The sequence below is a fragment of the Hylobates moloch genome, unplaced genomic scaffold, assembly GCF_009828535.3.
Source record: "Hylobates moloch isolate HMO894 unplaced genomic scaffold, HMol_V3 SCAFFOLD_1, whole genome shotgun sequence".
Lineage (NCBI taxonomy): Eukaryota > Metazoa > Chordata > Mammalia > Primates > Hylobatidae > Hylobates > Hylobates moloch.
The window spans coordinates 224,133,031-224,159,644 of record NW_026652276.1 but is presented as its reverse complement, the minus strand read 5'-3'; the positions used below and the strand labels follow the sequence as shown (position 1 = coordinate 224,159,644).

The following is a 26,614-nucleotide window of genomic DNA, read 5'->3' as shown; positions in this document are numbered from 1 at the left end:
CTGCATAAATGTCTTCTTTTGAGAAGTGTCTGTTCATGTCCTCTGCCCACTTTTTGATGGGGTTGTTTGTTTTTTTCTTGTAAATTTGTTTGAGTTCATTGTAGATTCTGGATATTAGCCCTTTGTCAGATGAGTAGGTTGCAAAAATTTTCTCCCATTCTGTAGGTTGCCTGTTCATTCTGATGATAGTTTCTTTTGCTGTGCAGAAGCTCTTTAGTTTAATGAGATCCCATTTGTCGATTTTGGCTTTTGTTGCCATTGCTTTTGGTGTTTTAGACATGAAGTCCTTGCCCATGCCTATGTCCTGAATGGTATTGCCTAGGTTTTCTTGTAGGATTTTAATGGTTTTAGGTCTAACATATAAGTCTTTAATCCATCTTGAATTAATTTTTGTATAAGGTGTAAGGAAGGGATCCAGTTTCAGCTTTCTACATATGGCTAGCCAGTTTTCCCAGCACCATTTATTAAATAGGGAATCCTTTCCCCATTTCTTGTTTTTGTCAGGTTTGTCAAAGCTCAGATAGTTGTAGCTATGCGGCATCATTTCTGAGGGCTCTGTTCTGTTCCATTGATCTATGTCTCTGTTGTGGTACCAGTACCATGCTGTTTTGGTTACTGTAGCCTTGTAGTATAGTTTAAAGTCAGGTAGCGTGATGCCTCCAGCTTTGTTCTTTTGGCTTAGGATTGACTTGGCGATGCGGGCTCTTTTTTGGTTCCATATGAACTTTAAAGTAATTTTTTCCAATTCTGTGAAGAAAGTCATTGGTAGCTTGATGGGGATGGCATTGAATCTATAAATTACCTTGGGCAGTATGGCCATTTTCACGATATTGATTCTTCCAACCCATGAGCATGGAATGTTCTTCCATTTGTTTGTATCCTCTTTTATTTCATTGAGCAGTGGTTTGTAGTTCTCCTTGAAGAGGTCCTTCACATCCCTTGTAAGTTGGATTCCTAGGTATTTTATTCTCTTTGAAGCAATTGTGAATGGGAGTTCACTCATGATTTGGCTCTCTGTTTGTCTGTTATTGGTGTACAAGAATGCTTGTGATTTTTGTACATTAATTTTGTATCCTGAGACTTTGCTGAAGTTGCTAATCAGCTTAAGGAGATTTTGGGCTGAGACAATGGGGTTTTCTAGATATACAATCATGTCATCTGCAAACAGGCACAATTTGACTTCCTCTTTTCCTAATTGAATACCCTTTATTTCCTTCTCCTGCCTGATTGCTCTGGCCAGAACTTCCAGCACTATGTTGAATAGGAGTGGTGAGAGAGGGCATCCCTGAAAAACACAAGACTTTTTAAAAAGTTTCTTTATCTGTGAGGCTTTTCTTGGTAAAAGAATCCAAGACTCTTGGAAAACTTGGTAAGGGTTATTCAACTTATGTTTTTCTTTACATAAATATTCCTACATATCTGAGCTGAAAGCATTAGTAAATGTTTGTGTGATATAAAAACTGATTCTAAAACCTGTTTTCTATTAATATTCTAATTTTTCAGAGTAAGGAAGGGGTGGAGCAAGGCAAATAAATCATGAATGATATGGGCTCCAATGGTAGACAAATGACAAATAGGGATGTCTCCTGCACCTGGCTGGAATGGCTTTCAATTCTTAATCATATTGACAATAGTGGCTGCACGGTGGCTCACGACTGTAATCCCAGCACTTTGGGAGGCTGAAGCAGGAGGATTGCTTGAGCCCAGGAGTTCAAGACCAGCCTGGGCAACATAGTGAGACTCCATTTCTACAAAAAATACAAAAATTAGCTGGGTGTGGTGGTGTGTGCTTGTAGCACCAGCTATTCAGGAGCCTGAAGTGGGAGGATTACTTGGGCCTGGGAGTTCTGCAGTGGGCTATGATTGCACCACTGCACTCCAGCCTGGGTGACAGAGCCAGACCCTGTCTCAAAAGAAAAGAAACAAAACAAACAAACAAAAACATTGATAGTAGCTACTAACACCAGCTACTGCATGGTAGAGTTTGAATTTGAATCAGGTCTGGTCCCAAAGACTCTGCTCTTAATTTTTATGTCATTTTGTCTCACCAACCTAAACATAATCCAAACTTGTATATCATTACATTGCTTATTGATTTATATTGATTATATAAAAGATATTTTGCTGATTACATGAGAAGAATATGAGAGTCATAGGAGAAAAAAATCACACGTAATGACTATAGATTTATTCTGTGGTAACCTGTGAGGGAGAATTATTATATTCGGTTTTTGGATAAGAATGTAGAATCTCACAGAGCTTAAGTTAATCTCAGTGTTTCTCGGTCATTACATGTTGGGGCCTGAGACTGAAGCTCTGACCCGCCTCGCACACTGTGCTTTTCCTCTATATCAAGCCAAGAATAGTAATGCTATGACTGTTTCAGATATTCTGTAGCTCAGCAATGACAGAAACTGTGAAACTGAAATTAGTCACATTATTTGATAAGCTAAACCCAAAATTCATGAGGAAGAGAATAAGTAAAACAAACAAACAAACAAACAAACAGAAACTCAGATGTTTATAATGGACAAATAATTGTTCACTCATATTTGTTGGCCTTCCTGGAGGTGACCCTCCCGGTGGAAATATCACATATTGTTGCTCCATTAATTCAGGAGTGGTCGAGTGATTTGCTTCAGCCAGTGAGATGTGGGTAAAAATAATGAGAGTCACTTTGTAGCAGGAGCTTTAAGAGTTGGCATTTGAGTCACATTCTCTCTTTCCCCACATCTGAGATCATGGGAGAATGTGTTTCAAGTGAGCTTTCTACTGCTCCAGTCCCTACGGTATAATAATGAGCAGAGTCTACTTCCTGGCTAGTGATGGGCGCATGGCATGAGTGAGAAACAAACCTAGTTGTTAAAAGCCATTGAAAGATTTGAGTTATTGGTGACTTCAGCGTGACCTTGCTGTAGCAGATATTGTTAGTGTTACATTCTAATCCCTTAAGTTTCCTTTTATCGTTTCTGTGTTAAGCCCTATGTACCTTTGTGGTGAGAGATAAAGAAAGGCCAAGGTTCACCAGAGAGAGCCAATGTGGATGCGAGAAACACAAAACCAGAGAGGTGAGGTGTTAGAAAAGCAGTAATGGAGAGAAAGTGAGAGACAGAGAGACACAGGAGGCCCAGGAATGCAGACAGAAAGCTAGAAGGAATAAAAGGCAACCCAAGAGAAGCAGCAGAAGTGACAAAGAAAAGCAGAAATTGTGAGCAGAAGGAGGGAGGAAATGCAGGCAGGACATGGGACTGAGCATGGCCAGAGGCTGAGCACAGAAGCCAGTCTAAAGCACCTCTGTGAGGCTTTCTGGATGCCCCTCTGCTGAGAACTCTAACTCAGCCACATATTTCCAGCTTGCAGCAGCAGCAGCAAAGCCATTCAATTCAGGAAGCAAGAGGAGCCAGAACAGAGAGACAATAAGATCCCTTTGGGGTGACCATCTGCTACATGTTTACAGTGGCTGAAGGCAGAAAGGGAATCAAGATATTTAGATTCAAGCTCTGGAATCCAGGCAAGACCCATTGGATGCTGCTGCTCTGACAGTCCCTGAAAGATGTGTGGTATGTGGATTGCACTGGACTTCTAGCTCTGCTTCTTAAAGTGCTGTGACTATCCTAGTGGACCACCCTTCCCTGACACGACTCACTCTTGTATGGGGGCTGACAGCACGGACCTTGGACCATCTAGGTTTATATCCTGGCCCTGTGAATTGCCAGTTGTATGACCTTGGGCTGATACTGATCCTCTTGGAGTGGAATTTTTCCCAGATGTAAGATAAAAAATAGTAGAGCTAGTGTGAGCATCAAATTGGATTATGGCTGCCACATAGGAAGAGTTCAATAACAGCAGTTTCTGCTGTTGTCATTGGCATGGAAACTTCATTCTCATCATCTCTCCTTCTAACCCAACCGCCAACCGCCAACCACACTTCTTTAACATGAAGGTGATGGGTTTGTGTGTGTGTGTGCCTGTGTGTGTGTGTGTGTGTGTGTGTGTGTGTGTTGATGCATCTATGTATGGGTCCAGCAGTGTGCTGGCTGTACACTTTAATTAGAGTTAACTGAGTGAATACCTTTAGAGATCCACAAGTAGTAAATAAAATCAGAAATAAGAGTACACAAATGAAGCTCTGAGAAGACACACGTTAGCTTTCTCTCTGGAACCACAGATATTTCCTAGAACTGTATCCTGGCCACCAGCAATGACATCTAATCACAGAAGTGGATCTATCTCCCTAAGCAGTGAGCATGCAACCCTCTCGCTAATCTTAATGCCAAGTCTAAACTCATCTTGACTAATCGAAACCTAATCCTTATAACTCATTAATTCTCCAGACCCAGCCAATGCATCTTATTTTGTAAGTCCAGCATGGCGAGCTTTTCTTATTAGGTCATTCACTTCGGTGGCCTCCTGACTGTGGTACCCAGATTTTGACACGGAGACATAAGCCCCTTGGGAATGGGGCAAGCAACCCTGGCCCTGCTTTGCAAGTGACTCCACAAGTTAGAATCTGTCAGCAACTTTCACTGAGTCTGTGAGGAAGAGACTTACTGTTTCTCCCTATACAGCCCAGGGCAGCAGTATCCATGACTGATGTCAGGCTGGAGATAGCATGGAGGTGGCAGGGAAATCCAATGAGAATGATTCTCTTGCTGTTCTTTGCCCCCAAGGATGATGGTGCTGTTCACTCACCGTGTTTTGAAACTTTTGGGGTCTTGCTGATTTTTAGAAATGAGCTGGGCCGAATGGGAAACTTTAGACTCCAGCAGGGTGCTCTTTGTGGGAACAAGGGAAAGCCAGGAGTCCTTTGGGTTGTACAATGCTGATGCTTAAACTAACAATGGGTACACTCAGACGACGGCAACAAGAGGCAGATGAGAACTGGGTCCAGCACCTCAGTTGTGTGTGTGTGGTAGGGGGCTTTGGAGTTCAACCTGGGTTTGAAATGTAACATTTACATAGTAGTTGTTGATGAAGCATTCATTAAGTAAATGTAACACAGATAAAAATCTGGAATTTTATTCAATAAAAATATCCCCAATATTATGGGGATAGTAATGTCTCCCTCATAAGGCTAATTTCAGAATTAAATAAAACATTTTATGTAACACGCTAGTACAGGTCTTCCTGGGGTATAGAAGAGCATCGTAGATGTTAGTAAGCTGACAAGAGCAAGCTAAGGTTTGTTTAGCAATGCTCTTCTCCAGCCCTTTCCTGCTGTCTGGACTCACTATCCCAGTGTTACAGGATGGAGGAGAGTCTGGAGCTTCGGGATCCCCAGCTGTGAGATCCCCTTCCCCCTTTCTCCACTGCTCAGTTCCAAGGGGCTGTGTCTCCCTGGCACTCCAGCAACCATCCCAGACACTGACATTGTCATAAACTTCACACTTACGCTCGTGGATCCTCCTGTCCAGAGGCACATTTACTTATCATTATTGATAAGGACATGCCACACTCATTGCTGAGGTATTTATTGAGCATTTACTGTATTCCAGTATGTAACTTATTCAACTTAAAGCATCTGTCTTTGATTATAAGACCGTTGATCTTCAAAAGTACATTTGTGAGTCTCAGAATTGCAGGGTTGCCAGGATTCTTGAAGGTCATGCCAGTCAACCTACCTGGTGCTTCATTCTCTGCTGACAACAGCTGCCTGCCTCCTGTAGAAGGGTGGTCTAGGAGTTCTTGGTCACTCATTTCAACTCAGCTAGTAAACTGCAGCATGACCTTAACAAGTCACTCGATTTCTGAGTTTCAGGCTTACAATATGTAAAACGAAGTGTTGGAAAACATTATCTTTCCATTGCTGATATTCTTTGGCCCTTATTAATATCATAGTCATTCTAATCTCTTGTTTCTCCACATCCAAATATGGACACACTCTGTGCCCCAACCCAGATAGAGGAGGAGGTAATTTTTTTTTGCCATGGCAGGCCTCTAAGTTTGTTTTTTGGGGGCTCTCTCTCTCTCTCCTCCTTTCTTTGTCCCCATCTTCCCTTTATCCTAGAAATATGTATTACATTCACAGAATATCTGGAAAAACCAAAACCCTGGATCTATACCTTATGCTTCCAAAAAATAATAAATTCCAGATGGCTCAAACAGACTTATATGTAAAAAGTAAAAAATGGGATTTATTTTCCATTTTTAATTTCCTTGGAGTATGAACATAGGCTTTCCTAAGGAAAATATGGATCCTGGGAGTCTAAAAGACTTAAGTGTAACTGCCTAAGGATGAAATATTTATGCAATGTTCTCACTCATAGGTGGGAATTGAACAATGAGAACTCATGGACACAGGAAGGGGAACATCACACTCCGGGGACTGTTGTGGGGTGGGGGGAGGGGGGAGGGACAGCATTAGGAGATACACCTAATGCTAAATGACGAGTTAATGGGTGCAGGAAATCAACATGGCACATGGATACATATGTAACAAACCTGCACATTGTGCACATGTACCCTAAAACCCTAAAGTATAATAAAAAAAAGAAATATTTATGCAAGATAGAAACAAAACATAAAAACAAAAACATGAAATAAAGATTTGTTTGATTTATGCAAAATGTTCTCTTACAAACCTGTACATTCATTAAAGAAAACTACAAATGAAAAGAGCTCAACCTCACTCTACATTAAAAAAACAAACTTTAATAAGAATTGTTTCTAAATACCTGTTATTTTTTAGACAATGTACTGAAGATATAGCAGTGAACAGAGTGGACATGGTCTCCCCACTGTGGAGCATATTTGATGAAGACCGATGTTACCATATGCTATAAAACCGGGTAAACACACACACACACACACACACACACACACACACACTTACAAAATAGTGAATTGTTTTGAGCAAGAAACTACATGGTTGTCTTAGATTTGGGAGTGATGAGGGAGAAGATGTTTGGACAGATCTGTGATGAGGTCACAACAGAGGCTTAAATCCCACGGGGAGCTCTGAGCTAGGACGGCTTTCCAGAGTTGTCCTGAATTGTGCCCAGAGTTGTCCTGAATTGTGTCCAGAGTTGTCCTGAATAGAAACTTGGGGCCTGGGCAGTTATGCTTCTGCATCTGTAGGCCATTGGATGCAGGCTACCTTAGAGGAAGGTCTATACTCTTGGGGAAGGTGTTTCTCTTTGATTGGGGGCAATTTCAGGGTAATTAGCATCTTGGTTCTGAATGGGAGTCCGGGCAGCGCACTGCAGCATTTACTGTAGTATCTGGAAAGCCCCTGGCAGGGAACCTGAACATGGATATGTCTGTGAGGTTAGGGGAAGCATCTATAGGAGTAGTCATTACCAGGTATCTGGTGCTAACTAGGCACAGTATGGTGGGAATCACAATGAGCACTCTGAGAGATGGTGCAGCGTGCCTTTACAGGAGCACAAAGGGATGTCAGTGTCTCTGAACAGAGGAGTGACACAAGATGACATTAGAGAAAGGTATTTCTAGAAATCATGCAGAGCCTCACAGGTCTCAGGACTTTAACCAAACGGCAGAGAGAAAGGTTCCAATCAGGGGAGAGACCTGATCTGGTCTGTGTTTTAAAGGATCACGCAGGCTGCTATGGGGAGAACAGAGTAGACAGAGGGAAGCGAGGGTAGATGTGAAGGTCAGTTAGGAAGTTTTGTGGCAGGTAAGTAAGATTTGTTCCTTCTCATTTCCTCTTTTGTGGGTAAGGTCTCTGCCACTGGGGTAATAATCCTATCTATAATAACATACATTATTAATGCAACCATATATAGTAGATAGGTAATAACCCTATCTGTTCTACTAGTTTGCCAAAATGTCCTTTTCTTTCTCTGGGCCATGATGACTTCTCATACCTGTGTCCAAGTATGCTTATGTGGGAAAGTCAAACATAGACATGAAATGGCCTTGGGCTTAAAGGATATTCAGCAAACACTTCTACTCACTTGTAAAATCATTAATCTAGGACAAGTTTATGTACTAGATCTGGTGTGGACTATAATGGCCCATGATGTTATCTAGAGAGAACTGACTCAGACAAAAATGGTAGCTTTGCAGATGGGTTCCATCCAAAGAGTCATGAGTGGAGAGTCCTCATGTTGGACTGAGAGGCTCAGGTCACCATTAAGAAGAAGGCTTGAAAACTAGCTCCATTTCTGCCCCTTGACTTTCACAAGGTAAAAGTGGAAGAAAAATTACACATCATGCCCATCAATGCCTTGGCATTTCAGATGAGGGGGTCTGATATTTCAAACCTAGAGGGCTGAAAATTCACACCAAGTATCACACAGCTAATAAGTATGAGAAGGAATTAGCACTCAGGTTTCTTGATTCCAATTTCAATGTTTTATTCATGATCTTACGCTATTTTGAACTTTTCCACTTTCACCAGAGATGTACACTTTTAAATTGTGCTCTCAATGTTATGGGCTCTACTGACAGAAAATATCTGTCTTCGTTTTTACAAAGAAAATGTTCTATTCCCTTAAGAGGTGTTTGCAGAACGTTGCTTAGAAATGTTTTGATAGAACTTAGCCAAAGAGACATCTGTTTGGGGAAGGGTCTGAAAGCTCCTTGCTGCACTCAGACATCCATTAGGGCTAGATAAGCCATTTTCTCTTCATGGTTCCTCATTTGCTCTCCCATCCTCATCTCTGCCCCCACCCAAAAGCCAGAATCTATTTAACTCACTTTGCCTACTTATTCTAATTGCTTTCTGACTCACTCCAATGCTATCTTTATCCTTCACCTGCCTTTACCTCATTTGTGTCCTCATCAGGCCCCCAGTAACAAGCTCCATCCTCTGCTATGTATTTTGGATTTATTTTTATTTTATTTTATTTTTTAATTTTACTTTAAGTTCTGAGATACATGTGCAGAACGTGCAGGTTTGTTACATGGGTATACATGTGCCACGGTGGTTTGCTGCACCTATCAACCTGTCATCTAGGTTTTAGGTCCCACATGCATTAGGTATTTGTGCTAATGCTTTCTCTCCCCTTGCCCCCCAACCCCCAACAGGCCCCCGTGTGTGATGTTCCCCTCCCTGTGTCCATGTATTCTCATTGTTCAACTCCCACTTATGAGTGAGAACATGCAGTGTTTGGTTTTCTGTTCCTCTGTTAGTTTGCTGAGAATGAGAGTTTCCAGCTTCATCCATGTCCCTGAAAATGACATGGACTCCTTCTTTTTTATGGCTGCATAGTATTCCATGGTGTATATATGCCACATTTTCTTTATCCAGTATCATTGATGGGCATTTGGGCTGGTTCCAAGTCTTTGTTATTGTAAGTAGTGCTGCAATAAACATACAAGTGCATGTGTCTTTATAGTAGAATGATTTATAATCCTTTGGGTATATACCCAGTAATGGGATTGCTGGGTCAAATCGTAATTCTGGTTCTAGATCCTTGAGGAATCACCACACTGTCTTCCACAATAGTTGAACTAATTTACATTCCTATCAACAGTGTAAAAGCGTTCCTATTTCTCCACATCCTCTCCAGCATCTGTTGTTTCCTGACTTTTTAATAATTGCCATCCTAACTGGTGTGAGATGGTATCTCATTGTGGTTTTGATTTGCATTTCTCTAATGACCAGTGATGATGAGCTTTCTTCCACATGTTTGTTGGCCGCATAAATGTCTCCTTTTGAGAAGTGTCTGTTCATATCCTTTGCCTACTTTTTGATGTGGTTGTTTGTTTCTTGTAAATTTGTTTAAGTTCCTAGTAGATTCTGGATATTAGACCTTTGACAGATGGATAGATTGCAAAAATTTTCTCCCATTCTGTAGGTTGCCTGTTCACTCTGATGATAGTTTCTTTTGCTATGCAGAAGCTGTTTAGTTTGATTAGATCCCATTCATCAATTTTGGCTTTTGTTGTCATTGCTTTTGGTATTTTAGTCATAAAGGCTTTGCCCATGCCTATGTCCTGAATGGTATTGCCTTGGTTTTCCTCTAGGGTTTTTATGGCTTGGGGTTTTACATTTAAGTGTTTAATCCATCTTGAGTTAATTTTTGTATAAGGTGTAAGGAGGGGATCCAGTTTCTGTTTATGGCTAGCCCGTTTTCCCAAAACTGTTTATTAAATAGGGAATCCTTTCCCCATTGCTTGTTTTTGTCAGGTTTGTCAAAGATCAGATAGCTACAGATGCGTGGTGTTATTTCTGAGGTCTCTGTTCTCTTCCATTAGTCTATAAATATGTTTTGATATCAGTACCATGCTGTTTTGGTTACTGTAGACTTGTGGTATAATTTGAAGTAAGGTAGTGTGATGCCTCCAGCTTTGTTCTTTTTGCTTAAGATTATCTTGGCTATATGGGCTCTTTTTTGTTTCCATATGAAATTTAAAGTAGTTTTTTCAAATTCTGCAAAAAAAGTCAGTGGTAGCTTGATAGCAATAGCATTGAATCTATAAATTACTTTGGGCAGTATGGCCATTTTCACAGTATTGATTCTTCCTATCCGTGAGCATGGAATTTTTTTCCATTTGTTTGTGTCCTCTCTTACTTCCTTGAGCAGTGGTTTGTAGTTCTACTTGAAGAGGTCCTTCACATCCCTTGTAAGTTGTATTCCTAGGTATTTATTCTCTTTGTAGCAATTGTGAATGGGAGTTCACTCATGATTTGGCCCTCTGCTCGACTATTGGTGTTGTATAGGAATTCTTGTGATTTTTGCACGTTGATTTTGTATCCTGAGACTTTGCTGAAGTTGCTTATCAGCTTAAGGAGTTTTTGGGCTGAGACAGTGGGGTTTTCCAAATATACAATCATCTTATCTGCAAACAGAGACAATTTTACTTCCTCTCTTCCTATTTGAATGAATGCCCTCTATTTCTTTCTCTTGCCTGATTGCCCTAGCCAGAACATCCAATAGGAGTGATGAGAGAGGGCACTTAGTGCTATAAATTTCCCTCTTAACACTGCTTTGTCTGTGTCCCAGAGATTCTAGTATGTTGTGTCTTTGCTCTCACTGGTTTCAAATAACTTCTTTATTTCTGCCTTAATTTCGTTATTTACCCAGTAGTCATTCAGGAGCAGGTTGTTCAGTTTTCATGTAGTTGTGCAGTTTTGAGTGAGATTCTTAATCCTGACTTATAATTTGATTGCACTGTGGTTTGAGAGACAGTTTGTTATGATTTCCATTCTTTTGCATTTGCTGAAGAGATTTTAGAATAAGTGCTATGTGGCACTGAGAAGAATGTATATTCTGTTGATTTGGGGTGGAGAGTTCTGTGGATGTCTATTAAGTCCACTTGGTCCAGAGCTGAGTTCAATTCTTGAATATCCTTGTTAATTTTCTGTCTCATTGATCTGTCTAATATTGACAGTGGGCTGTTAAAGTCTCCCACTGTCGTTGTGTGGGAGTCTAAGTCTCTTTGTAGGTCTCTTAAGAACTTTCTTTATGAATCTGGGTGCTCCTGTATTGGGTGCATATACATTTAGGATAGTTAGCTCTTCTTGTTGCGTTGATCCCTTTACCATTATGCAATGCCCTTCTTTGTCTTTCTTGATCTTTGTTGGTTTAAAGTCTTTTATCAGAGACTAAGATTGCAACCCCTGCTTTTTTTGCTTTCCATTTGTTTGGTAAATATTCCTCCATCCCTTTATTTTGAGCCCATGTGTGTCTTTGCATGTGAGATGGATCTCCTTAATACAGCACACCAATGGGCCTCGACTCTTTATCCAGTTTGCCAGTCTGTGTCTTTAACTGGGGCATTTAGCCAATTTACATTTAAGGTTAATATTGTTATGTGTGAATTTGATCCTGTTATCATGATGCTATCTGGTTATTCTGCAGATTAGTTGATGCAGTTTCTTCATAGTGTCATTGGTCTTTATATTTTGGTGTGTTTTTGCAGTGGCTCTTACTGGTTTTGCCTTTCCATATTTAGTGCTTCCTTCAAGGGCTCTTGTAAGGCAGGCCTGGTAGTGACAAAATCCCTGAGAATTTGCTTGTCTGTAAAGGATTTTATTTCTCCTTCATTTATGAAGCTTAGTTTGGCTGGATATAAAATTCTGGGTTGAAATTTTGTTTCTTTAAGACTATTGAATATTGGCTTCCTACTCTCTTCTGGCTTGTAGGGTTTCTGCAGAGAGATCTGCTGTTAGTCTGATGAGCTTTCTTTTGTAGGTAACCTGACCTTTCTCTTTGGCTGCCCTTAACATTTTTTCCTACATTTCAACCTTGGAGAATTTGACAATTATGTGTCTTAGGGTTGCTCTTCTTGAGGAGTATCTTAGTGGTATTCTCTGTATTTCCTGAATTTGAATGTTGGCCTGTCTTACTAGGTTGGGGAAGTTCTCCTGGATAATATCCTGAAGTGTGTTTTCCAACTTGGTTCCATTCCCCCCGTCACTTTCAGGTATACCAATCAATCATAGGTTTGGTCTTTTCATATAATACCATATTTCTTGGAGGCTTTGCTCATTCATTTTCATTTTTTTTCTGTAATCTTGTCATCACACCTTATTTCAGTAAGTTGATCTTCAATCTCTGATGTACTTTCTTCTGCTTAACAGATTTGGCTATTGATACTTGTGTATGCTCAGGAAGTTCTCATGCTGTGTTTCTCAGCTCCATCAGGTTATTTATGTTCTCTAAATTGGTTATTCTAGTTAGCAGTTCCTGTAACCTTTTATCAAGGTTCTTAGCTTCCTTGCATTGGATTAGGACATGCTCCTTTTGCTCACAGGAGTTTGTTATTGCCCACCTTCTGCAGTCTATTTCTGTCAATTCATCCATCTCATTCTCTGTCCAGTTTTGTGCCCTTGCTGGAGAGGAATTGCAGTCATTTGGAGGAGAAGAGGCATTCTGGTTTTTAGAATTTTCGGCATTTTTGCGCCGGTTTTTCCTCATCTTTGTGGATTTATCTGCCTTTCATCTTTGAGGTTGATGACCTTTGCATGGGGTTTCTGTGTGGGGGTCCTTTATGTTGATGTTGATGTTGTTGCTGTTTGTTAGTTTTTCTTCTAATAAGCCTCTCTTCTGCAGGTCTGCTGCAGTTTGCTGGAGGTACACTCCAGACCCTGTTCACCTAGGTATCACCAGTGGAGGCTGCAGAACAGCAAAGATTGCTACCTGCTCCTTCCTCTGGAAGCTTCATCCCAGGGGGGCACTGGCCTGATGCCAGCCAGAGCTATCCTGTATGATGTGTCTGTCGACCCCTGTTGGGAGGTCTCTCCCAGTCAGGAGGCACGGGGTCAGGGAGTCACTTGAGGAGGTAGTCTGTCCCTTAGCAGAACTGGTGTGCTGTGCTGGGAGAATTCCTCTTGTTAGGATCATCTGCTCTCTTCAGAGCCAGCTGGCAGGAAAGATTAATTCTGCTGAAGCTGTGCCCACAGCCGCCCCTTTCCCCAGGTGCTCTGTCCCAGGGAGATGGGAGTTTTGTCTGCAAGCCCCTGACTGGGGCTGTTACCTTTCTTTCAGAGATGCCCTGCCCAGTGAGGAGGAATCTAGAGAAGCAGTCTGGCCACAGCCACTTTTCCACACTGTGGTGAGTTCCATCCAGTCCAGACCTCCCTGCTGCCTTAGCACTGTCAGGGGAAAACTGCCTAATAAAGCCTCAGTAATGGTGGACGCCCTACCCCAACCAAGCTGGATCATCCCAGGTCAACTTCAGTCTGCTGTACTGGCAGTGAGAATTTCAAGCCAGTGGTTCTTAGCTTGCTGGGCTCTGTGAGAGTGGGACACACTGAGTGAGACCACTTGGCTCCCTGGCTTCAGCCCCCTTTCTGGGAGAGTGAACGGTTCTGTCTTGCTGGGGTTCCAGGCACTACTGGGATACGAAAAAGACTCTTGCAGCTAGCTCGGTGTCTGCCCAAACAGCCACCCAGTTTTGTGCTTGAAACCCAGGGCCCTGGTGGTATAGGCACCTGATCTTCAGATTGTAAAAACTGTGGGGAAAGCGTAGTAATCCAGCTGGGTAGCACAGTCCCTCATGGCTTCCCTTGGCTGCAGGGAGGGAAGTCCCCTGGCACCTTGCACTTCCCAGGTGAGGCAACGCCCCACCCTGCTTCTGCTCACCTTCCATGGACTGCACCCACTGCCTAACCAGTCCCAATGAGATGAACTGGGTTACTCAGTTGGAAATGCAGAAATCACCTGCCTTCTGTGTTGGTCTCACTGGGAGCTGCAGACCAGAGCTTTTCTTATTCAGCCATCTTGGCCCCTTCTTTGGATTTATTTTTTACAAAATATTTTCAACTGTATTAAGATTAAATTTTGCACAACATCTGTGGCCATTTATTTTATTTTTAAAGTTTTAATGGTACATAATAATTGTACACATGTTGGGGGTATATGTAATATTTTGATAACCAGTGTAAGTGGGATATCTATCACCTCAAACATTCATCATTTCTTTGTGTTGGGGACATTCAAATGCCTCTCTTCTAGCTATTTTGAAATACACAATAGATAGTCATTAAACGTGCCACCCTACTATGCCATAGAACACTTATTTCTTCTATTTAACTGGAATTTTGTAACCACTAACCAAACTCTGCCTGTCTTCCCCTCCCCTATACCCTTTCTAGGTTCTGTTAACCATTATTCTATTCTGTACTTCTATGAGATCAGCTATTTTAGTTTCCACATATGAGTGAGAACATGTGATATTTGTCTTTATGTGCCTGGCTTATTTCACTTAATGTAATGTCCTCCAGTTTTATCCATTTTGCCACAAATGACAATATTTCGTTCCTTTTAATGGCTGAATTCTATTCCATTGTATATATGTATACACCACATTTTCTGTGTTCATTCATCCATTGATGGATACTTAAGTTGATTCTATATCCATATTTGTTTTTGAGTCGGTTTTGGTCATTTTTATCTTTCAAAAATTTTCCATTTCATCAGGCTTGTTAATTGATTTCCCTTTTAAGGTGTCTTGTTTTTATTCTCTTCAACTTAAAATTAAAATTTTAATTATGCCTTTGACTTATAACAAGTCAAGAAAACAAGACCCCTTCTATTACACAGTCTTAGTAATTGTGTGAATCAATACAAAATGTTTGGAGTGTAATTTGGTGCCAATAAAAAGTAATAGCTTCAATACATCTGCATTTGACCCAGACATTCCAACTCCAGGGAATCTTTTTTTTTTTTTCCAGAAATATAATTGTTTATGTACTTACATGTATACTTACTTACTTTACTTACAAGTACATGTTTATGTACTCACAAATATCTAAGAATATAGCATCATTTTTTCATAATTAAAAATGGAAACGACAATGAAAATTAATTAATAAAGGGCTATCTAATAAAGAATAGGACATCCACATAATGGAATCCTATGTAAAAAAAAAAAGAGGTAGAGTAATATGTGCTGACATGGAAAGATATATTTTATATGTTGTTAAATGAGAAAGAAAAGGTTGCAAACAGATTTTCACAGCCTTTATAAAAAAGAATATGGAGATACATTCTTGGAAAATTTCTCTAAAATTATATGGCAAGTAGTTGGGCTTGGGCAATTTAAGGAATTGGAAGAAAGATTAATCCCAATTTATACCCTTAGGCACCAGTTGAAATTCTCAGATTTAATAGATGTACTTAAAATACTTAAAACAAAAATGCAGACAAATGTTTTGTAATTCCTACTTTTTCTATCTTACTCCTGCGTTAGACAGATTTCCAACTTACATTTTGTCAGTTCCTCCAGGTTGCAAACAGAACTGTGTACATAGGCTGCCCTTATGTACACAGTACAAAGTAGAGGCTCTCTCTACTTTGCAGTTGTCCAGCTGGTAATCAGGGACATGCCATGGAAAAAAAAAAGTCTGGAAGAATCTTGCTGGAATGCATACAGATGCACATATATCAAGAAGAGTGAAAATCTGAGACAATAGGCCAAAATAGAATTCGATTTAGGGGAGGGACCTCTTACAGTATTCTGTAGGGTCCAAGGACTAAACGCAGGAACCTTTTTAAAATGAATGAAGGAGTCATCAGGCTTTTTAGAAGATTTTTGGTGAAGTTAAGGTTTTGACCAAGACCAATATGCAGACTTTTCTGAGATATTGGTGCATGTTTTAGAGGCCAATTGTGGTGTCTCCTACCGGGGGAAGAGCGTTGATTTAGGCTCCGAATAACTAGAGAAACTTGAGAAAAGCCTAAGATAAAGGGCAGAGGGAGTTGACTGATTAGAATCTGAGACATCTGGAAATCTAGACCTGAGGCTTTTCAGGAAGGCAGCCCCAGTAATGAGAAGTCCCTGATTGGTAAGATTTCAGGTTTTCCTGTCAAACAAAAACTTTCAAAAGTTCTAAAACTTAATTGGTAAAAATAAAATAAAATAAAATAAAATAAATGGGAATAACTTAAAGTTTGTTCTGCTCCCGCTAGACTGCCTGGGGACTCCCTGAACATGGGCTAATTAAGAAGCAGTAACTCGGTGATTAAGTACCCTTGGGAAGAAGGGAAGCGGGAGGAGAGGGGGGAGAGAGAGGACTCTTCGACTTTGCACAACACTCATTTCTGGGCTTTTTCCTAAGCTCCTCTGGGAGGACATTTCCCTTCTTCGCCATGAGTGGGGATTGCAGCAACTTGTTCTGGCCCCTGTGCATGGCTCAGCACTAGCAGGACAGGAGGTAGCCTCAGCGGAGCCCTAGAGAACATCAGAAGAGGCGGCGAAGCCCCTCTGTAGAGGTGAGTGTCTTTCCAAGGGGTCTTCTCTATAAAGGAGAGGGTAAAAGCATTTTAGGATGGGACATTCTGGGCCTACCTATCTTCTAGAACAAAGTCACCCAGATATTGAAGTGTGGGCTAGGGGAGCAGTAGAGGGTATAGGCTCATCTGCAGATCCTTCCTGCATGGCAGAGAGCACTTCCAGCTCCTCTCGGACCCAATGCTAGACACAGTCACAGCTCCCTGACAGTCGGTGTCCTTCTCACTCATGTTTCTTCATCTCGTGCTGGTTATGCAGAGGTTGTGGAAAACCAGAACACTGAGCTTTCCCATCACTTCTGTCCCTGAAGCTTTTTAAACCATTAGTAAAACAGTGACATAGACAGGAAGGGGGTTACCTAAACAAGGGAAGGGCAGGAGGGAAACTGGTAATGTGAGGCAGGAAGGAAAACCAACCAGAGTAGGATTGAGGGAATGTGGCCCAACCTATCCTGGCCAAAACAAGTATTATTTAATCATATATTATCCATCCATCCATCCATACCTCATCTAGCAAAATTTGTCAGCACTACTTATTTTATATATATGATATATATCTTATATATTTAAATATCTTATAAATAAAATATATATGATATGTATATTTTATATAAAATATATTTCATATATCTTATATAAATAATATAAGATAGTAAATAATATAATATAAGGTGTGGTAGTTAGCTGTGTGAGTGATGAAATCTGACAGACCTAGGTTCAAATCTTGACTCACACAGCTATTAGTTGGTTTACCTTGTGATAAATTAATACATAATTTAATATATAAGATATATCTATGATATATTCATTTCACATAATATATCTGTCTATATCTATATAAAAGATATATTATATATATATAATATATAACTACTTAATTTATGCATGTAAATTTTATGTGCCAGCCTCAGAATACAACAGTGAAGATATGTCCTAGACTTCATGGAGTTTATATTCTAATGTCGTAGATAAATAATAAATAAACTTAAATTTCCTCTCCTTCTTTCTTGCTTATTTTTTCCCTGTGACATGATAAACAAACTAAACTATTACGTATTTTACGTAGGTGTCTTGTGTGTGGTCTAACCCCCACCTCTTCCTTGAATATAAGCTCCACAGGGCATGGAATTTTCTTTGTTCTGTTCATGACTACATTTGTTTATTGTTAAATGAAGGAATGAAATAAATAATTAGACATAATACAAGGTAATAACAACTGTTATAAAAAAACGGAAGTCCAATAATGAATGTGTCTTTTCTGTTTTGGGCAGAGTGATTGGAAAGAGTCTTTGGAAAGGGTGACATTTGAATAATGGGATGAAGTGACAGGCAGAGAGCCAGGCATCCTTAACAGCTGGCGGTCCCAGATCTATTCCTTATCTGTGCCAGGTGCCATCTTTCCTTCCTCCCACAACTTTGGAAGGAAAATGGAATTAGAGAAGAATGGGTCTGTTCTGGGAAATTATCCCAAGCTCTAGAGTTCTCACTTAGAGATCTTGCTGTTCTGTAAAATGGAGATTTTAAAATCTGGAACAGCAGAGATGTTAGTCTTACATCCTCTGCCTCCTTTCTGCTGGCCCCAAAGGTGGGTCTATACATTACCATTACAGATGAGAGCTGGGGTTTAAAGTTCTATCCTTTGAACATCATGTAAAATGCCTTTATGTCATCTTGCACAGTTAACCTAAGAGAAAGCAGGACAACTCCAGGATCGGAAGGACCTGATTGACTTACCTTTAAAACTGGCCTATTTAAAAGGTCTTAGCCTCTGCCCCCGAGAGAAGGTACATTTAGTGGGGAAAAAGGCAAGGAAGGTATTTCACCACCAGTGGAAGAAGATGTCTTCACTCATTCTAGGGGGCTGATTACACAGGGAAGTGAGAGCCTCACTTGTAGAATTGGGAAGGCAGCATGTACCTCAAGCTATGTATGTGCCGACCACAGTAGCCGGGACATGTCACCTGATTCTCAGGTTGGAAATAGTTTCTTAACCTAATCTTTCTTCCTTCTGTCTTGAGAGCAGGACCATATGGAGCAATGCCACCTCTCTTTTAATCTCTGGGCTTCAAAAGAAGCAGAATCAAGGACTAAATGATGGACAACCACTCTAGTGCCACTGAATTCCACCTTCTAGGCTTCCCTGGGTCCCAAGGACTACCCTACATTCTTTTTGCTATATTCTTTTTCTTCTATTTAGTGACATTAATGGGAAACACGGTCATCATTGTGATTGTCTGAGTGGATAAACGTCTGCAGTCCCCCATGTATTTCTTCCTCAGCTACCTCTCTGCCCTGGAGATCCTGGTCACAACCATAATTGTCCCCATGATGCTTTGGGGATTGCTGCTTCCTGGGATGCAGACAGTATCTTTCTCTACATGTATTGCTCAACTTTTCCTGTGGGAACCACAGAGTTTACATTACTTGGAGTGATGTCTGTGGACCATTATGTGACTGTGTGTAACCCTTTGAGGTACAACATCATTATGAACAGCAGTAGCTGTATTTGGGTGGTAATAGCGTCATGGGTGTTTGGATTTCTTTCTGAAATCTGGCCGGTCTATGCCACATTTCAGTTTACCTTCCACAAATCAAATTCGTTAGACCATTTTTACTGTGACCGAGGGCAATTGCTCAAACTGTCCTGTGATAACACTCTTTTCACAGAGTTTATCCTTTTCTTAATGGCTGTTTTTATTCTCATTGGTTCTTTGATCCCTACGATTGTCTCCTACACCTACATTATCTCCACCATCCTCAAGATCCTGTCAGCCTCTGGCCGGAGGAAAGCCTTCTCCACTTGTGCCTCCCACTTCACCTGTGTTGTGGTCGGCTATGGGAGCTGCTTGTTTCTCTACGTGAAACCCAAGCAAACACAGGAAGTCGAGTACAATAAGATAGTTTCCCTGTTGGTTTCTGTGTTAACCCCCTTCTTGAATCCTTTCATCTTTACTCTCCGGAATGACAAAGTCAAAGAGGCCCTCCGAGATGGGATGAAACGCTGCTGTCAACTCCTCAAAGACTAGCTGTTCTGTAAGTCAGTTTTAGGTGGTACAAGCCTCACGGTTAATTATTAAGTCACCTAGAAAATTCTAACTCCTCTTTTCTCTTATCATCATTACAAAAGTCAAAGAGTGTGTACAATTCGCCACCACACCATGGAAGTAGATTAGGCTGGTAATAATGAAATCCATTGTCTGCCCAGGAGAATCTCATAGCCTTAGTTCCTGCCTGTTTCCACTGTTGAACATATTCTTGTGATTGGGAGGGACTAGAGAAAGGAAATGCAGACATTTTTGTAAGAGTTCTATTAGCCCAGTTCATTTCCTTATAGTCCATCTCTGAAAATGTATTTTCTGGGGAAGGGAGGAAGTGTGGAGGGAGGTGGGCTGAGAGAGGTGTCCTAATCAGAGTAGAAAGGTAGAGATGCTCACTTTGGTCCTTCATCACCTGTTGCTAAGTTCTTCCCTATATTTTTGTGCAAATTTTGACAAGATGGCCATATGCATTTTAGATATCCTAAGGCTCTTTCTTTCTGCCCCATTGATACTGGAAAGGAAGTGTAACACTGTTTACGTTTTGTCACAGAACCAGTCTAGAGTGACGACATGAGGATTGGAATGCTTCTCATTCAGCAGATATTTGTGGTGTAAAGAAGATAAAAATATTTGAGGATAAAAATAGAGGAAAATTTATTTTTGTTAAGCTTCAGCATATTCCTTTCACTGCCCTTCTTTGTGGTGAGTATAGGGACAGGGGCAAATAAGAACTAAATAACTAATTCTAGAGAGCGTCCTGTATTTTATGGCTGTTAAAATCAACAATGTCTGTTTAGACTGTATCCAGATCTAGACTTCAAACTTCATAATGTCTTTTGATTCTCCATCTCTCAAATCCAACAGTCTCAGTACCATCATGCATATCTTCTCTGTGGGCAGAATTTTTTAAAAATAAGAGGCCACTATTTTGACTCCCGGCTTTCTAGCAATTATAGGGATTGGCTGTTTGGTAGTATAACTGTTGGAATTTCACATAATGTTGGAAGGAGTCCTTATAAGGAAGAAGTTTACCTAAACAACAACAATCAGCAGCTTCTACCAGCTGTAAAGTAAGTGAGAAAATTGAGCTGTTCAGCCGTGGGATGATGAGGCTACTGAGAATTTTAAAGAGTACTGTGTGAGGATGCCATGTTGTCTTGTCCTGTGAGGAGTGACAACCATCATGTATATTTGGGTAGTTTGCATTGCATTAAAGTACCAGACAAGGTGGGGAATGAGCTTTAAATTCAGCCAGCCCATGCTCTGCAAGCCTACCAATGGACTCTGGTGGGACTGCATTGGCTGGAGAAATGGGAGACTTTTGCTTAAACAAAGGTGCCCATGGTTTCCAAGCCCAGTAAATGAGGATCTGTTCTGACCAGAAAGAATACCTTTTTTCTAATTCATTAATCCAGAGAAGTATCCTTTAAGAGATGAGGCAATAGAAGCTCAGAGAATTGAAATAACTTGCCAAAGTTTACTTAGCCATCCACCATATCACATCCATCAGATTGGAAAAACATAAAACTCTGAGAATACTAAGTATTGATCTGAATGCTGGCGAATAGGCTTTTAAAAAATCAACTTCTGGTAGAAATCTAAGATATAAGATCCAAATAATTAGCTAGTAGATGTCTATAATTAGGTTCTAGTACAGTCATAATTAGATAGTGGTAGTCCATTTTGCATTGCTATAACAGAATATAAATAATACCAGCCTGGATTATTTGTAAAGACAATAAACGTACTTGGCTTATGATTCTGGACACTGAAAATTTATTTGGCTTATGATTCAAGAGCATAACATTGGCAACCACCAGGGCCTTCGTGCTGTGTCATCCTATGGCAGAGGTTGGAAGGGCAAGAGAGGGCCAGAGTGAGAGAGCAAGAGAGGGCCAAACTCATTTTCATAGCAAATCCACTCTCAGAATAACAAACTCACTCCTGTGAAAACAGCACTAATTCATTCATGAGGAGATATCCCTCATGACTTAATCACCTCTTAAAGGTCTTACCTCTCAACAATGTCACAATGGTAATTAAATTTCAACATGAGTTTTGGAGGGGACATTCATGTCATAGCACTTCACCCCTCGTTCTCCAAAAGTAGCATCCTTCTCACATACAAAATACATTCATCCCTTCCCCATAGCTGCTAAATGTCTTAACTGATTCCAGCATCAACTCAAAAGTCCAAAGTCAAGTGTCTCATCTAAGTCAGATATGGGCGAGACTCAAGGCATGATTTACCCCAAGGAAAATTTCTCTTCGTCTGTGGGCTTGTGAATTAATGTTACATCTTTCCAAAATATTATGTAAGACAGGCATAGAATAGACAGTTCCATTCCAAAAGAAAGAAATAGGCAAGAAAAAAGAGATGACTGGTCCCAAGTAAGTCTAAAACCCAATAGGGAAAACAACATTAAGTCTTTAAGCTGGAAAATAATCTCCTTTGACTCCATGTCCCACATCCTAGGCATGCTGGGGTTGGGGTTGAGCCCTCAAGCCTTAGCTGTGGTCAGTCCTCTCAGCAGCTCTCACAGGTTAGAGTCTAGTGCCTGCAGTTCTCCCAGGCTGGCATTGCACACTAGTAGCTCTGCAGTTCTTGAGTGTCAGGGGCATTTCTGCTCCCACGGCTTCACTAGGCATCCCCTGGTGAAGACTTTCTGTGGTGATTCTCCTCCTGCAGCAAGTTTCTGCCTGAGCCCACAGGCTTCGCGTGGCATCCTTTGAAATCTAGGTGGAGGAAGTCATGCCTCCATAGCTCTTGCACTGTGCATGCCTGTAGAATTAACACCAAATGGATGCCACCAAAGTCTACCATTTGTACCTTCCTTCCAGAGTGGTAGGTCAAGCCACACCTAGGGTTACTTGAACCACACCAGGAGCAGCCAAAGAACACTGTCCAGGAATGCAGGGGGCAGCAACTCCAGGTGGCCTGTGAAGCGTACCCTGTACCCATTCCCCAAAGCCATTCTGCCCTCCTAGATCTCTAGGCCTGTAGTGGGATGAGCAGCCTCAAAGATCTCTGAAATGCCCATTGTCTTGATGAGCCCTTCTATTTATACTAGTCTCATTAGCAAATGGTCACCTGGTCACACCCTTGGTCTGTTCTCTTAAACACACATTTTCATTCTTTATGTGGGCAGGCTGAAAAATTTCAAAATCTTTTCATTCTGCTTTTTTTTGGTTATAGATTTCATCTTTATTTCTTTTCTCTTACATTTTACTGCATATGGTTAAAAGTAGCCATGCAGATCCTTCAATATTTTGCTTAGAAATTTCTTCCACCAGATAGTCTAATTCATCACTCTTATATTCTACCTTCCATAAAACCCATGGGCATGGACACAGATATAATTTTAATCTATGTCCCTGCCCAAACCTTATGTCAAATTGTAATCCCCAATGTTGGAGGTGGGGCCTGGTGGGAAGTGATTGAACCATGGGTGCAAATTTCTCATGAATGGTTTAGAACCATTCCCCTTGGCACTGTCCTTGCAATAGATCGTGAGTTCTCATGAGGCCTGGCCATTTAAAAAGTGTGTAGCACCTCCCTTCTCTCTCTTGCTCCTGCCCCCGCCATGTAAGATGCCTGCTTCTCCTTTGCCTTCAGCCATGATTAGAAGCTTCTAGAGGCCTCCTGAAAAGCAGAAGCCACTATGCCTCTTGTACAGCCTATAGAATCATGAGCCAATTAAACCTCTTTTTTTTGATAAATGTCCCAGTCTCAGGTATTTCTGTTAGTGAGAACAGACTAACACAGGCATAATTCAGTTAAGTTCCTTGCCACCTCATAAAAAGAATGGCCTTTACTTTAAAAAAAGGATGGACATTCCTCTTTTCTGACTTAGCTTTCATCAAAATGGCCATTACTTTTCATATTTCTACTAATATTCTGATCACGACCGTGTAAGTAATCTTTTAAAAGTTTCAGATTTTTCTACATTTCTTCTTTTCTTCTGAGTTCTTACCAGAATTTCCCTTAGTGTTCAATTTATGGTAGTCTAGGATTTTTCTAGCCTGCTATTCCAAATTCTTCCAACCTCTTCTTATTACCCAGCTAAAAGCCACTTCCACATGTTCAGGTATTTGTTATAGCAAAAGCCCCACTCTTGGTGCACATTTTCTATCTTAATCTGTTTTTTGTTGTTAGAATAGCACAGGCTAAGTAATTTATAAAGAAAAGAAGTTTATTTGGCTCATGATTTTGGAGGCTGAGAAGTTCAAATGCATGGTGCTGGCATTGCCAAGGGCCTGCATGCTGTGTCATTCCATGGTGGAAGGCAGAAATGCAAGAGGGAGAGAGAGCAAGAGAGGCTGAACTCTCTTGCCCTCTCATGAATTTATTCATGCTCATGAAAATGAATCCACTCCCCCAATAATGACATTAATTTATCGCTGAGAGCATAACCCTCATAATCTAATTACCTCTTAAAAGTTCCACCTCTCAACACTATTACAATGGCAATCAAAGTTCAACATGAGTTTTGAAAGGGACATTCAAACCATCGCAGTAGGAAACCTAGGAAACTTGTACTATGCATACGCTATGGCCTATTTTTAAGTTTGTTAATTCTTTCTTCAGCTATGTTGAATCTACCAATGAACATATGAAAATAATTCCTCATCTCCCATATTGTGGTTTTATTTATAACATTTCCATTATATTCTTTCTTATAGTTTTAAGCTGCCTATCAGAAACCCTTTCTTGTTTATGCATGTTGTCCACCTTTTCAACAACATCATTTAACGTTTTCATTACACATATTATGTTTGCATTAAGTGAATATTTTTTCTATGACAGTCAACCCTTCATATCCATTGATTCTTCATCTTGGATTCAACCAACTGCAGATAAAAAATATTTGGGAAAAAAAGGTTGGTTGTGTATGTACTGAACATGTACATGCTTTTTAAAAATCATGATTTCCTAAACAATATAGAATAACAACTGTTTACCTTGTATTAGGTATTATAAGTAATCTAAAATGATTTAATGTATACAGGATGGTGTATGTAGGTTATATGCAAATAGTATACAATTTTATATAAAGAACTTGAGCATCTGTGAATTTTTGTATCTGTGGGGTTCCTCTTTTGGAACCTTGGTTTGAAACCAAGCCCCCACAGATACTGAGGGATCACTGTATGACATTTTAAATCCTTTGTTGATTTTTAAATTATATTTTAAATGAATGCTCTAGAGCTTAACATATATATCTTATGAGATTGGCTTCAGATTTATACTAACAATGCCAGTGAGATATAGGAGCATTACTCCTGTATAGCTCTATTCTCTTTTTCCTCCTTTTGTTCTGTTATTGTTGTAATACATAGTTCACCTACTTACAAACATAACAATATATTGTTATAATTATTACTTATAATTTTAAAGGAGATGGGAGAAGAAAGGAGAACGTTTGCATATTTCTAGCATTTGTAATGTTAACCTTATTTATTTTTTCTGGTTATCTTCATTTGTTTCTCAGATTCAAATTTACATTTGATATCATTTCATTACTCCAAAACTGTTCTGCTCCTAGCTAACTCTTTTGTGCTATTTTTGGTAAATATATTACATTTCTTTATGTTTTGCATTCACAAATAAGGTATATACTTATTGTCTTATATAACTGTTTTTCTAAACTAGTTAAAAGAAGAAGAGAATAAACATGCATTTATGCTTTCTTTTATAATTACTTACTACATATTCTTTATAATTATTTACCATAAAAACTTACTTTTATCAATGCTTTTCATTTTATTTATGTGGATTATAAACACTGTCTGATGTCACTTGCTTTTAGTCTGCAGAACTTCCTTTAGTATTTCTTGTAAGTTTGGTCTGCTAGCAACAAATTCTCTCATTTAGTTTATCTCAGAATTTCTTTCTTCTGCCTTAATTTTTGAAAGATAATTTTGCCAGCTATAGGATTTGTGGTTGACCTTGTTTTTTCTTTCGCCACTTGGAATATATCATCCTGTTCCCTTCTGGTCTCAGCTGTTTCTGATGAGAATTCAGCTGTTAATCTTATTGATTCCATTAGATGTGAGATGTTCCATTAGATGTGAGAAGACACTTTTCTCTTGTTGCTTTGAAGATTTTTTTCCTTGTTTCTCAGCGATTTTACTATTATGTGTCTACTGTAGATCTCTTTGTGTTTATTCTACTAGAAGTTTATTGACCTTTGTGGGTGAGTAGATTAATATTTTTCATCGAATTTGAGAAGTTTTCAACCATGATTTCTTCAAATATTTTTTACGTTCTTCTGTATCTCTCCTATCCTTCTGGTACTTCCATTACATGTATATTGGTACACTTAGTGGTATCCTATATTTCTCTCATGCTTTTTCATTTTTCTGTATTTCTTTTTTGTCTCTGATCTTTGGATTGCGTAATTTCTATTGACCTATCTTGAAGTTTAATCATTATTTCTTCCATCAGTTACAAAATACAGTTGTGCTCCTCTGGTTAATTTTTCACTTTACTTATTGTACTTTTAGACTCTAGAATTTCCATGTGGCCATTTTTATCATTTTGATATTTTTGTTGATATTCTCTACTCAGAGAAACATTGTCATCATACTTTTCTTTACTTTTTAAATAAAATCATTTCCTTTAATTCTCTGAACATATTTATAATGTCTACTTTGAATTTAAATGTTAAATATGCCATCTGGTCCCTCTCACATACAGTTTCTATTGTTGGCTTTTCCTCCTGTGTATGAGTCACACTTTCCTGTTTCTTTGCATATCTCGTAATTTTTTTGTTGAAAACTACACATTTTAGATATTATATTGTATCACTATAGATACTGTTATCTCACTTCCAGGGGATTATTATTGTAATTTGGTTATCAATTTGTTTATAGTCATGCACTACATAACAATACATCAGTCAATGATGGACTGCATATAAGAAGGTG

The 26,614-nt window shown here is 39.8% G+C and overlaps 1 protein-coding gene across 1 annotated transcript; it reads left to right on the top strand.

Moving 5' to 3' along the window:
• The first annotated feature begins 18,737 nt into the window (after positions 1–18,737).
• LOC116809701 (olfactory receptor 9A2) lies at positions 18,738–19,672 on the top strand. The gene is given in 2 exon segments (XM_032753567.1): positions 18,738–19,041; positions 19,044–19,672. Coding segments are annotated over 2 exon segments (933 nt in total).
• Positions 19,673–26,614: the final 6,942 nt, after the last annotated feature.